We start from the raw sequence: 14,058 nt of genomic DNA, 5'->3' as shown, positions 1-14,058 counted from the left end.
TGCCCAGTCTTCAGGTCTTTCAGGAGACCCAGGAGATGTAGACTTTTATGTGAGTTATTCCAAAGTTTTTAAATCCTTGCCTGAGGATTTGTTTATGGATTTTGAGAGAGGGAGAAACATTGATGTGAAAGAGAAACATTGGTTGCCTCCCTCCCATGTGTGCTCCAACCACGGATGGAACCTGGAACCCCCCTGCGTGCCCTGCCCGGGGGCGTGAGTGAAGCTGCAGCCGTGGGGTGCATGGGACAGTGCCCCAACCAACTGTGCTGCCTGGCCGGGGGGACATGCTCCACTTTCTTAATGTGACAAATAATTCAAGGTTTCTAAAAACCTGTGTGGCCTGCACATAACCTTTTGGGGGGCAGATTTCCTCTGCACTGATTTGTAACAGACAGCTTTCAGAAATGAGTTAAGGTCCAGTCTGCAGCCTAGAAAGCCTTTTGTCATTAGTGTGTTTTCTACAGTGATGATGATAGTAAGTGGCAGAGTTATTACAGTGACTTGACTTTCCACTGAAAGATTGCCTTCCTTTTTGAAGGGATATGGCTGGGCTATGTGAACCTTTAAAAATTAAATGTATAACTTGACTCACATTAAAATATTTTTGTTTTGATACAGAAAATGTAGTACAAAATATCAGAATTCATACTAGAGTATTGAAGGGAGAGGGTAGAGAGAAAATAAATTTGATCTGGTTAAATCAAAAATGTATATAGAGCCTCTGCCAGATGCGCACAGTAACTCTGATTGGACTTACGGACAATCCAGTAGACCTCAGCATCGTTATTCAGTTTAATCGCTGGCTCTTATCTGGTAGTAGGTGTGATTATGGAGGACCAGAAAGTGCTCACCATGGACTCTGCACCTTAAAATCCTGTCCGACGGGGTGGAGCGCAGTGAGCTAAAAGACGGAGCAAATAGGGCTTGTCTTCAAGTGTAAATAAGTGTAAGGTGCCTTTAAAAAAATTATTTGGTGTTACAATGACAGTGATCTTGTATAAGTTGAAATTCTCTAATAAAAAGACCATCCGATTTCTTACTTTGATTCTGTTTAATTAAATGAAGAGACTAAATTTTCTTATATCAGACTGGATGTATTAGATTGAAATTTATTTTTTAGGTGGGGAGTTCATGTAAGACACAAGACCCAGCTTATTTACTGACATATCTGTGAGTGGAATCATCTTTCTAACATTTTTCCTGCTTTTGATGCCTTTGCGTTGGTTCATAAAGATGACCAGGCGACATGGAGAAGAGTTGTCCATGTCAATGTTGACCAAGCGATACGTGTTATTGATCATTGGGTAGGGCTAGGTTAAAGATGGTGTTTTAAGAAATCAGATAAATGAGCACCAGCCCTTTATTAGCACTTCCCTGTTTAGAAAAGCTGTGTTTAATCACTCCGACCCTCTGGGAGCCCTTTGAGATAAGCATGCTCGTTTTACAAAACAGGCAGCAGAGGCTGGCCCTGGTGACAGGACCCTGACCCCTCTCCCAGTCTGTGACAGGGCCAGGATTCCTCCAACGCTGTCTTCTGGCTCTGGAGTCCTGCTGCCACCACCATTCTCTTCTGAGTCAGGTGACTGTCACGACTGAGTCCAGTCCACGCGAGCCCAGTCACGAAACAGCCACGTGACTTTGTAAGGAGTGTGACCTAACCTTACGATTTCTCTGAAGACAGTGTTAGAGTGCAGAGTTAATAATCACATTTAAATAAGATCACAAATAAGATGTAAAATTGTGATGGGCTAATCTGTTGCTTGGATTTTAAATCGAGTGAGGACAGTCGTTGCGCCACCCCCAGGCGCTGCAGAGAAGAAGCTCTGATGGGGAGGGGGTGTTTTAGGGTGTCCTGTCTTCAGAGTAACTCTTCCCTCAACTCGACGAAACTGCAGTTGCTTTTGTTGCTCAGCTTTAAAGTGTGCCCCCCGCCTTCTCTCTTTTTTTAACTTCCAAAGTATTTTTTTGGCGTCTTAGATTATTTCACAGGGATATTGTATTTGGCTAAAACCCCATTTGTGAATAACCATATTTTTTCCTGCCCATGTAAATACAGTTCTGATTTCAAATTGCGGTTTGCATTAATGTTCAGTTTTGTGGAGAAATATTTAGAATCTCCGATGGGAGGAAAGTCACGGCGCCTGAAGAGAAGGTCTGCAGGAACTGGACTCACTTTTCTAACCCCTTCCTGGTTAATTCCAGCCTTCCGACCTCTTCCCCCAGAGCCGGAGGGTTTTCTCTAAACTTAGATACCAGAAAGCATTTAGGCACTGCTTGGGTTTGAAACCACCCTGTGCGTGCCCGCAGCTGTGCAGTGACCGCTACTCCATCACATTAGCTCCGGACTAACCTAGTCTGATCGTGGGTGTAAGGAATGTTCACCCTGATATTTTGGCCTTAAGGATGTTTGGACCCTACCTTTCAGAACGCAGTGATTTTTAAAATTTATTTATTTTTAGAGAGAGTGGAAGAGGGGGAGAAAGGGAGGGAGGGAAACATCAATGTGAGAGAGAAATATCAATCAGTTGCCTCTTGCACAAACCCCACCTTAGGACCAAACACAACCCAGGCTTGTGTCCTGACTGGGAATCGAACCTGCAGCCCTCTGGTTTATGGGACAGTGCTTTAACCAACTGAGTCACACTGGCCAGGGCAGAACACAGAGATTTTTAATCAAGTTTATACCCATGTTAATGAATTTTTATCAAGAAAACATTTTGACAAACTTTATTATAAAGACAGATTTCTTGGTCAGTTTTTCATAGAGCAAAGTTATGCTTTTCTGATTTTACTAGAATCAGCTCTTTGTGAATTTTACTCTGAGTATGTCTATCATTCAGTTTTTTCTTTTTAAATAAAAGACAGTATTTGCAGTGGTTATATCCTGGTTATGCTCCAAAGCTGTGCTATCCAATACTACGCAAGTCACACGTATAATTTTAAATTTCTTAGTGATCACCCTAAAAAGGCAAAAAGATACAGGTGAAATTAATTTTAATAATATATTGTATATAACCAACATGTCAGGAATATTATCATTTTGATACATAATCAATATAAAGAATCATTAATTTTACAAGAAAGTGGATAGGAGAAGGGACATCTCAGAGAAGGGAAAGGTAGAATGGGAAAGTTTGACGGCTGTCTCTCCGCTCCCTTTCCGCAGCCTGGGGATGGAGAAAATGAGAAGACTGGGCTCCTGGTTGCTCCGGCTCTGCCTTGAGCTCCTGAGTGGGATGGGCGATTCTGAACGCTTCACTTCCTTGCCACTTTTCCTCCGGGTAGCTGAGTCCTATTTATGTCTGGACTGCGGTGCTTTAGAATAGAACAGGCCCAGCGAGTGCCATGTGTGCGGGGTGTGTGCGCACTGAGAATCTAAAACGTCTGTGACTGACTCCAGCTTTAGTGCTGTTCTCCTCCCACCGCCATCCTTTTTTAATGTCCACGCTTAAATTTCCTACTGGAAAGACAGGAAGGGAAACTGTAGTAGATTTTCCAAACACAAACCTCACTTTTATAATATGGTTATGGCAACCATCTCTATTTTGGTAAATTAGCCCATTATATGAATTACATTTTGTGATTCAGATTTTTGCAATTTAGAAGACCCATAAGCCAAACTGGATCTTTTGTGTATACATTTAGTACTATACATAAGTCAATTTTAGGCATTGTACAGACAAAATGAAAACATAAAGCACATAGACCTGGCTCAGTCTGTCAGCAGAAGCTCCTTGGAGGGAGTGACCTAGGAACTAAGACGCGAAGGGTGACTAGGAGATGATAGGTAGTGCCGATGGAAAAAGAGCTTTGCAAGCAGAAGAAAGATCTTTCACAGAAGTCTTGCAGTGGGACTCGAAAGTCCAGAATAAACCGTGCTTTCATATAAGTCAGTAGATCTTGAGCAAGGGTGCCGTGTGGCGCTGGAACGACTGGATGTCCGTCCGCGGGCACAAGCTCGGGGTAGGGCCCCTGCCTCGCACCGTGCACAGAAAGTAACTCCAGGCGGGTCGTAGACCCACATCTCAGAGTTACAGCTGTACACTTTCAGAACAAAGCGTAGGAGTCAGGCGGCAGTTTCTTAGCTATGACACTAAGAGCACACGTGACAAAAGAAGAAATAAACTGGGACTTCAGCAAAACTAAAAACATTTGTACTTCCAAGGATACCATCAGAAAAGTGAAATGAGCCCTGACCGGAGTGGCCAGTTGGTTCGGCCGTTGTCCGGCAAAGTGAAAGATTGCCAGTTCGATTCCTGGTCGGAGCACATGTCTGGGTCGCCTGTTAGGGCGTGAACAAGGGGCAGCCAGTTGGTGCTTATTGCTCACATCAATGGTTCTCTCCCTCTCTTCCCCTTTCTCTAAAAATAAGTAAATAAAGTCTTTTTAAAGATGGAGAAATGACAGCCCACAGAATAGGGGGAAATATTCGCAAGTCGTATCTGATGAGAGAACTCGTATCCAGCTATGTATAGGAAGTCAAATGTAAATCAAAGAATAAGTTTGTGGGAAGAGGTCAGAGCATCTTGTGTGGGTGTGTTTCTTGATTTAAAAACACAGAGCTCTCCTGCAAAGCAGTCTTCTTCGTTTCTTCCAGAATGAAATTTGGGGTCTGTCTTGAAGTTAATAAGCATCTCCTTCAGCTCACGCTGCCCATGTCTGAGGTACTAGGTGTGAACTCCATGGGTTTGGCTGAGCGCCCCTTAGTCTAGGAATCCCTGGCCCCGAGGCCTGGCTGACTTTGGGAACAGGATATTTCCTGTTGAAATTCTAGACTTTGCTTTTAATATTGCTCAGATTCGAACTATTCCACCAAGATTTTACAGATTTTGCTTCCTTTTTGAGCGAGAATTTTAAAATAGTCCAAACATCCGTCTGAATCAGTCCTAAATTATAGTATCTTGATCAGTACGTTAGAATCAGTGACACAAATTATAATTTGCAATTTACCCGAGAATTTGCCGTATCAGCTACATCCCAAGCCATGGTCTTAGCTGTGATACTTTTCTTAGCTCACTGAAAAGTAGAGTCCAGCCAGGAAAATGGAAAAAGGAAAATCTAAATTTGTCCTTTCTATTTCTTCCCATTTAACATTTCTCTGGAAATGTTTCATGCAAGGAAGCAGTGGTGAAAAATCTCTTCTTTGCTATTAAGGTTCTAAAGACAATGAAAAACTTTGGGGGATTTTTAAAATATCTGCTAGAGAACGGATTACTTTATTGGTTTATGCTAAACCATATGAATTAATGCACACGCTGGCTTCTAGGTACTTTCTGTACCAGCAAACCTAGTTCACTGAAGAGGTGGACTAGAAGGACTAGGTGGTCAAGAAGAGGTGGAATGGAAGTAGTTGAAGATCCCTAATTGGAATAAATGCATATATTCAAAATTCACCGTGAAGATGTCTTAAATCTCATTACATATTCATCCAGACTATTTTAATCAGTTAATGACTGTCTCTACTCACATGTTTTAAAACAGATGAGCTCCGACAAGAAATGCTGGATGATGTACAAAAGAAATTGATGAACTTAGTAAACAGCACAGAAGGAAAAGTAGACAAGTATGTTCTGCCTTTTAACTGTCATATATTTTATGAAGAGTACTTTTATGGTAAAAACCTGTGCATGTAGATGTTTACGTATGATTAGGTTTTTTAAAGACTTTTTCTTACGTAGTGATAAGATGTAGGTAGTTTTAATGAGGGGTCAGTAGAATAACTTCTCTGCTCTTGGCTTTTCAATAGAGTTTTCCAGCTCAAATTATTTTTCTTAAAACCATATGGAAGAGTCAAAATATCACCGCCCTTGTAAATAAAAAAGTGTATTCTTACCATTCTTTTTTTTCTCTTTACTATCCTTAAAGGAACATATTTTGCTCAAATGTACTAGATCTAGATTTCAAATGAATGAAATCTAGGTATATATGTAGTATATCATTAATATTTTAAAGATTTCCATATTATTAGCAAATTTTAAATAAGTGTGAATGGGGAAATATAAGCATAACCACTAAGCACACAAACTGTCATTACCCCCAAAGGTGGGGAGAGAACAATCTAAAGTGTCTCCTTAAGGGTGACACCAGTGCAGACAGTCACGGAGTGGGACTGATGGTGACCATCTCAGCTGGTCATTTGGTCGAAGAATGTGGGTGACTAGTAAGTTACGCTTTGGGAGTATACATTTCGGGCTGTTTGAAATAGTCTTAATTAGAGATGGCAAGACTTTTTTTAAGTGTTACTTCAAAATATATTATTGTTTAGTGCCTTTTATTATTATTTATGTATGATTAAATATTCATGTGTTTAGTGTTTATTACTTCAGTACCCTAAATACTGGGATAGCTTGCTAAGTAAGCTCGAGCTGTTTCTGCCTCCATTTTTGTAGAATCCTGATGAGAAACCTCTTCATCGGACACTTCCACACACCAAAAAATCAGCGTCATGAAGTGTTACGATTAATGGGAAGCATCCTGGGTATCAAAAGGGAGGAACTGGAGCAGGTAACTGAGTAATGAAAACTGTTCCGAATGCGATTATAACGAAAACAGTGGCATCGTACACATTTTCTTTCACTGTACATTGCGTAACTTTTCCTGATGGAGTTTTTTCAATAATGTGAAAATGGAATCATTTCATACTACAGTGAAGGGTGGACTTGTTCGATGTGTATAATATTAGAGTAAATATTCTGTAACTTGTACTCCACCTCGTTTGTCAGACTGCTGAGATTCTGAGCGGTAGTCTCGACCTTCATTCAAGGCGGTGCTGGGGGCCATCCCGTTGCATTTGTAGCCCCTCTCAGTAGGAAACGTTTCCTAGGAACTGGACGTGAAAAGCGTGCTTTGCTACCATCTGAAACCATGTAAAAATGGCTGTTATTTTTTTCTTACTTTGTACTGATGATACTTTTCTGTTTTCAAATAACTTTCCAGTTGTTGAATGAAGATCAGGGCGGCGTCACCAGGTGGGTGACTGGGTGGCTTGGAGGAGGATCGAAGAGTGTTCCCAACACGCCTCTGAGGCCAAACCAGCAGACCGTGTTCAACAGTGTAAGAGCTGCTTTCGTTTTTGCTGAGTAGGAGTGGTAGGGTGCTCGTACGTCACGTTCATTTGCAAAGCGTCAGATTTCTTTTTCAGGCTGTTTTATACTTCCCTTCACTTGAAGTTTTGGAGACTGAGATCCAAAAATGTAATTAGCTTAAGGATAATAAGGCAGCTTCAATAAGTTTATTGCATATAGGTTTTATTTTAGCTTTTTATTTATATAGTACTTCTGTTTTTCAAAATACTATTTTTATTTGTATTTGATATGATCCTGCAGGCACACAGTCATTTGTCTTACTGCTAGATTACGAGATTCGTAAAGACGGAGCTTGTATCTCACGCATGTAGGTGTCTGCCTAGTCACTGAGCCAGTGAGTGTAGCGGGCGTCTGCTTTGTGCCCAGCTGTCCTGAGCTCTCGGGGGGGGGGGGGGGGGGGGGGGGGTGGCGGCAGCAGCAGACCAGACGAAGTGCCTGCCCTCCGGGAGCTTCCACTCTGGAGGGAGGAGGAGGCCGTGGGCAAACGTCGAAAATGGTGCCCGTGGTGTCTGTAGTGGGCCTGAGATGAGTGCCAGTTGCATCGAGCAGCACTGTGAGGTGGAATGTGGTTTCTTTATTTTATTTTTTAATAAAGAGGAAACTGAGGATACGTGACCTACTTACAGGTAGCTAACAACAAAACCCTATTTTAAATTGAACGGCATAAAATTTGTGATTTTTGATAATTTGAAAGAATTTATGTACTTGACTACATAAATATTTATTTTTCTTTACTTAAATCATTTTTTAATTACAATTAATAATTAAGTAGGTAAAATGGAATAGCATAAAATTTAAAGGAAAGGTCAGCACTACAATGTTTTAATCTGATCAAATTACTTGTGAGCTTTTGCTACATTCATTGGTTGGGTGTTACTTTAGAAAAATAGAAGTTTAATATTTGTTCTCTGTCAATATAAGTTTTCATGTCTGTAAACAGTTATTAAAATGATTGTAGCATGTGGCTGATTCTGGTTGTAGGTTTATAAAGTGTTGTCATCAAAGACTAATTAAGTGAAAGGTTTTACTTGATGCCTATGTAACTAAAGTACTAGCACTTTTAATCATTCATAAGGCTTATTTATAAAAAAAATGATTCAGATGCCATGATTGGTTTATAATATTTAATTAGAGTAGTTAGTATATTTTCTGAGTGCTAGTGAATACAATTTTAATATCTGCCTAAAATAAACCAAATGTTTTTTCTTAGTCTTTTTCAGAACTTTTTGTTAAATTTCTAGAAACAGAATCTCATCCGTCCATTCCACCACCAAAGCTTTCTGTTCATGACATGAAACCTTTAGATTCACCAAGGAGAAGACTAGATACAAATGTACCAGAAAGTTACAAAGGTAAAGCTAGATATTTATTTTTTTACCATTTACAAAGTTAACTGTTTATGATTGTTTTACAGTGATACTAACTAAATTTTTGTAGTTTTTTTGAAAATGTACAATGGCTTCTTCCAAAATTCCAGTAAGACATTATATTTTGGCTTCATATAGTCTGTGGTAACCTGATACTTAATTGGTTTAGATTAATTTAAACAATATGAAACATGTTCCCTTTGTATGTTGGTATAATTGTTCTCTGTCTGTATAAGCCACTTCGACTTCCTGGCACTCTTTTTAGAAGAGATGGTGAGGTGGTAAGTCTTCGCTTGGTTACCTGTTTCCTTTTCTCACGAATGGTGCTTTTTTCTAGTCAGGGAAGTGTAGTTTATAGTTAGAGAAAGATTTTTTTTCCCCTCTGAAAATCTAAGTGTTATGCTCAATATCTAAACCTTAGCATGTTAATAATATTTATTATAAGAGTAGTTTAATAAACGGGCTTAGACTTCCAAGAACATTGGGAAACGTTCTTATATGTTGAAAGATCTGCCTAGAAGCAAATGGTTTGGTGGTAAGTATGCACCACATAATTTTTTATTCCACTGTGTATGAGGGTCTTATTTATATTCATATCCCCTATATTAGCATGCAGTAAAATTTCTTAAGTTGAAATTTAAGTATATATCCTTTAGGCTGTAAACAAATTCTTTATTGTAAACTCTTTTTTCCTGAGATCTTTATATTTTAACTCAGACTAACATGTTTGCTAGTTGGACTGTAAAGGTATATGTTAGTATATACTCTTTTAAGTTTTATATCACATCAGTTACTTAAATTTAGATAAAATTTTAAATTTATATTCTGAAATTTAAAAAATTTACTTAGTCATTCAGACAAATAGTTACATTTTCTTGAACTTTTATAGAACGAGAAAGTGGTAAAATTAATTTGTTGTTTAGTTACAAGGTTTGGATGCTAAATTTAGTGAAAAGTCTTAACTTTAACAGGTGTAGATATAAAAAACACTTTTCTTTTTACATTAGGTTCTAGCATCTTAAGGAAGATTCCAAAGGTCATTATGGTAGAACCTCCTCCTCCTTTCCTTGCTTCTCCCCTCTCAGCCCCTTTGCCTCTCCTCCCTCTCTCCTACTCCCCCCTGCATTTACCAAGTCCTGTGTCCAGCTGGGTCTGTATTGGTCAGAGACAGAAGCCACTGTTGTTCTGAGTTGGTCCAAGGTGTGCATGAAGAAAAGTAAGCGTGGTCTCTAATCCTGGGTTTGGAAGTGTGTGGCTGGGCTGGAGCTTCCTCAGCAGCACACAGGCTTTCCCAGAGTTTGGGAAGTTGTTCCCGGAAAGTGCGGCTTGGGACCCCACAGCTGCTCATTGAAAAGTAGATGTGACGAGTTTGTCTCAGTGCTTTCTGCGCTTGCTGTAGAGGTCTTTGATTTGAGTTTCCCATTCCCGAAGTGGGCCCTTCAAGGGATTGCTTTCTCTTTTTTAAAACAATTCTTTTTTTTTTTTTTTAACTTTATTTTTACAGAGAGGGGAGGGAGGGAGAAAGAGAGGGAGACACCGATTGGTTTCTTCTCACACGTGCCCCAACCGAGGGACCAGTTCACAACCCAGGCACGTGCCCTGACGGGGAATAGAACTGGCAACCTTTCGGTTTGCAGTACGACACGCAGCCACCTGAGCCACACCGGTCACGGAGGTTGCTTGCCGCTTAACAATGAAGTTGTTAGAGGTCTTGGGTACTAAAGCAGAATTCAGTACACTAAGACGTTAGGCATAAACTGAATACCTATTCCAGTAAAAACTAATTGTTCAGCCTAACTTTGTAGAGAAATAATGTATTTGAGAATTGTTTTCAAATCTTTGAATGTCTAAAAGACGACAGGGTAGTGCAGCGATTTCCACCCGGCATGCCACAGGAATGGTAAAACGTGCGTTCCCCGACCGCCTTTCCCTGAGGTTGTCAAATAAGAAAATGACAACAGCCAACACAGCGATAGTCATCCAGTGTGAATGAATCAAAATCATACCTATTTTTTGTCAGATCGGCAAAAAAATATTTTTTTTGGTGTGTCGCAGAACTTCAGTAATTAGTGTATACGTGCCCTGAGTGCAAAAGGTTAAAATTGCCGAGCTAATGTAAGAAATGTATTGTTTTTAGTTTGGTAAATTAATATAAAGCTGATTGTTATCATTGTAATGTGGGTGCCAGTTATTTTCATTGTCATCGTAATTATTTGAGGAAAACCAAGTTCTAAAGTCCTTCACCTTTCAGGTGGGTAGTTAAGAGTTTGCCTTCTAACTTAAAAAACACTTTTTAAAAAGTGGTTATAGTGTGGGAGCTAAAAAAAATAACTTTCCTCTCACCTTCTGTGTTCTTTCATCTGGGCCAATCAAATTAACAGACACAGATCAACAGGAGAAAATCAAGTTTCTAATATATGTGCATGGGTATTCGCCTAAGCACGGCAATTCCAAAGACAGGCAAGGCTGGGTACATTCGGAGATTTCGGACAGCAGAGAGGGGATGGCATAGGGCCCGAGATCTCCAGAGTGAGGACGGCCGAGGAGGAGCGGGCACAGTGGCGGGGAACCCTTGCTGGCCACTTGGAGACGTGGAGATGCTGGGGCGTCCAGCTGACAGGCCCCCCGAGCCCGCTGACTCGTGTGCTCCATTCAGAGGGGCTGCTGGGGCGAGGGCCAGACCGCTGTGCCCCTTAGGCGGGAAAGCGGGGAGGCACTCAGCTTCTCTCTGAGTTTTTTCTTAATTACCAGCTTAAAAATCAATGTCCTGAATGGCACAACTTTTGTTGCCCTTTAATAGTAAATGAAATCTATCAGTTCTGTGACTTGTACGTAGATATAAAATGGGGATTAATGTGTTTAATGAAGTATTATTCAGTCAAATATTCTTCTCTCCCCTCTTCTTTCTCCATTCTTTCTCTTGTCCTTCATTCTTCTGTATTTCATAGGCCCTGCTTATTAGACCCAGAACGCAGCGGCATATGAATTACATTTACTTACGGGCCAAGTCCGGGAGCCTAAAACACATGTGTTAATTAAATGGCGTAGAGGAGACTACATAATTCCCATTTTGTCATTCAGATATGACAGAACCCAGGTCTGGCAGAAGAACAGACGTGAATCCGTTCTTGGCAACCCGCTCCGCGGCTGTGCCTCTTCTGAACCCCGCGGGACTCGGGCCTGGCGGGCCCGGGCACCTTCTTCTGAAGCCCATTTCGGACGTGCTGCCCACGTTCACGCCTTTGCCGGTGTCGCCAGACAACAGTGCTGGGGTCGTTTTGAAGGACCTCCTGAAGCAATAGACGGCTCTCAAGCCAGGAGCAGCAGACATAGCACTTTAAAGAAACCATGAGCACTACGTGGATGTACTTTATCACAAAGTGGCCTTTCGGAAAAAGTCATGTATTTGTCCGCACTTGTACTTTCTCTAAACTTAATAAAAATATTCTTAATACTTTTAGAAATTGCAGGTGTCACAGGAGGAAATGTTTGCTATATTACTGCTTTTTTCCTTCTCTGATTTGACCCAATTTAAGCTAGAAACATTTAATTTTTTTTATCTTAACAAAAATAGAAAAATAAAAAGACAAAAATACTAGTAGCTATATATCAGCTTTTAATTTTTTTCTCTGATTTTCAAATTCATTTAAGCTGGTAGAAACCTGTGCTTTGTCTTTTAAAGATAACCAAGAGATTTACCAAAAAAAGAAAAGGAAAGGAAAAGAGCAGCGGCTCACCTGCAGAGCGCAGGAAACTGATGTCAGGTGTGTGTTGGTCGTCTCCAGGGGGCTCGCTGTGGACGGGCCGGGAGCCACGTGGTCCTGGGGCACACAGGTGTCTTGAGGTGGGGTGCTCGTGCACCCTGGGCTCCCTGCAGTTTCATCTCGGGCCAGCCCGCGGGCTGCCCAGCGCTGTGGCCCAGGTGCACTACATGACCCCTCGGGTGGCCTCCTCCCCCGGCCCCCAACCCCTGGCAACCACCAAGCACTGTGCGGTTTCCAGGGCTTTGTCATTTCGACAGTGCTGTGTAAAGGGAATCAAACGGGCTGTGACCTGTTGAGATTGACTTTCTCAGTGTGTCCATTGCCCTTGAGATCCCTCTGAGTGTTGCATGTAGGGTATCAGCAGGTGAATGCTATTGATACCGGTTTGGTTTTAGGAGCTGATGGGTCTTTATAAAGGTATCATCTTAAAGCCAATGGTCTTCTCACACAACTCGCACAGGAGTATAAAATCGTACAGCTGCATTCACGGAACTCCCAGTAGCAATATCACTAAATGTGACCCTCCTGCCCCGTCTGAGGGGTCTCCGTGAGGGCTGCGGTGGTCCAGAAGTCGTCCGTTCTCCCTCGGGATCACCGAACACAGGGACGTTACTTCAACACCGGCAGCAGGTGTTGGGAACCTAAGAATGAAGGAGAACATCTCTAGTTTTTTATAAACCCATCATGGAAAATCCTGACTTGGAACTTAATCAGGATGTTCCCATTTGTATTAGTTGTCGATGTTGCATATTTAAAGACACTTCTTGGAAATTTTGTAAATTTCAACATGCCTTTAAAGTAGAAACATCTGTATAACAAGGAAAGGTGAAATGATGCTAATCCAAACATGTAAATAGTCCTGGCTTCAGCCAGGGCAGATTTGATTATTTGTAAATTTTGCTGTGACTAACTGTACACTTCCTACTGTATTTAGAAGATTGGAGATCTTTGTGTATGGACGGGCAAAACTGGTTTTTCTGACGAATGTGGTAACTGAGGCATTGCTGCTTCACAACATCCTGTCTCCTGAACTAATTTATTTATGCCGCCGTTCTTCAGTGTGCGTTGCAGGAAGTCGTCGCACCGGTTCCACGTTAGAACTGTCAGACTGCCTCCCGTCTGTTTTCCCCGTTATTTCTCTCATGAAATCATGACCCGTGGGTTTTATACGATCCTTTCAAAGACATTTTCACTGATCGTCCTAAATTATTTGCTACTTGCCATTGAAGTTTCATTTCAGTGTGGAGCATCTGAAATAAAAAGTTTCTAAGTTAAAAAAAAAAGACACACGATCCTTCATTTTGGAGAAGTAGAAAATGCAAACATTTTTTCTTTTATTTTGAAAATTAAAATTTAAATAGTGGGTACTTAAGTAGCATGTCATCATATTATAAATGCCTTTTATGACATAGTAAGTATTTCCCTCCCTACTCAAAGCAGCCTGTTCCCCGTTCACCCCGTAGTTTAACACGAGTTTGAAAGCTGTTACGGGCAGATTGCGCATCTGAATGCCACAGCGTGATCTTCCGTGGCTGCTGTGCACTAAGTATGGGTCCTTGGACGGAAGCTGTGGTGCCTCACGTTTCAGCTGTGTCATCGCTGAAACTATAGCTCACCGGTATGCGCACTGTGTGTTGATCTAAACCAGACATAACTCAATCTTTTCTGAAACTAAGTTGTGTAAGAGATGCACCATCTGCATCTGCTCAAGAAACCTTTTTGGTAGCCATAGAGTGATGAAGCATATAATTCTAATGTCAGCAATCGGGCGCTGCTAACGAACTTTCCTGCAATATTGTAGCTACAGTGAGTTCACTGTTTACTTCTCTGCAAACAGGAGAC

General features: G+C 41.2%; 1 protein-coding gene across 3 annotated transcripts in view; it reads left to right on the top strand.

Moving 5' to 3' along the window:
• The window catches only part of TRIP11 (thyroid hormone receptor interactor 11), a 62,588-nt gene extending 49,109 nt beyond the window's left edge, over positions 1-13,479 (top strand). The window contains exons 17-21 of one of the 3 annotated variants that reach the window (XM_024568319.4): positions 5,482-5,563; positions 6,390-6,504; positions 6,937-7,053; positions 8,296-8,437; positions 11,534-13,479. In XM_024568319.4, the coding sequence (XP_024424087.2) occupies positions 5,482-5,563; positions 6,390-6,504; positions 6,937-7,053; positions 8,296-8,437; positions 11,534-11,754 (677 nt within the window). In that variant the 3' untranslated portion in view covers positions 11,755-13,479. Of the gene's footprint in view, positions 1-1,120; positions 5,451-5,481; positions 5,564-6,389; positions 6,505-6,936; positions 7,054-8,295; positions 8,438-11,400 lie in introns of those variants that run through there. The other 2 variants (XM_045201265.3, XM_024568321.4) reach the window with 2 other exon arrangements.
• Positions 13,480-14,058: the final 579 nt, after the last annotated feature.

Source organism: Desmodus rotundus, chromosome 7 (assembly GCF_022682495.2).
Source record: "Desmodus rotundus isolate HL8 chromosome 7, HLdesRot8A.1, whole genome shotgun sequence".
In the NCBI taxonomy this organism is placed as follows: Eukaryota; Metazoa; Chordata; class Mammalia; order Chiroptera; family Phyllostomidae; genus Desmodus; species Desmodus rotundus.
The sequence above is the reverse complement of the archived record's forward strand: the minus strand, read 5'-3'. Positions and strand labels throughout refer to the sequence as shown.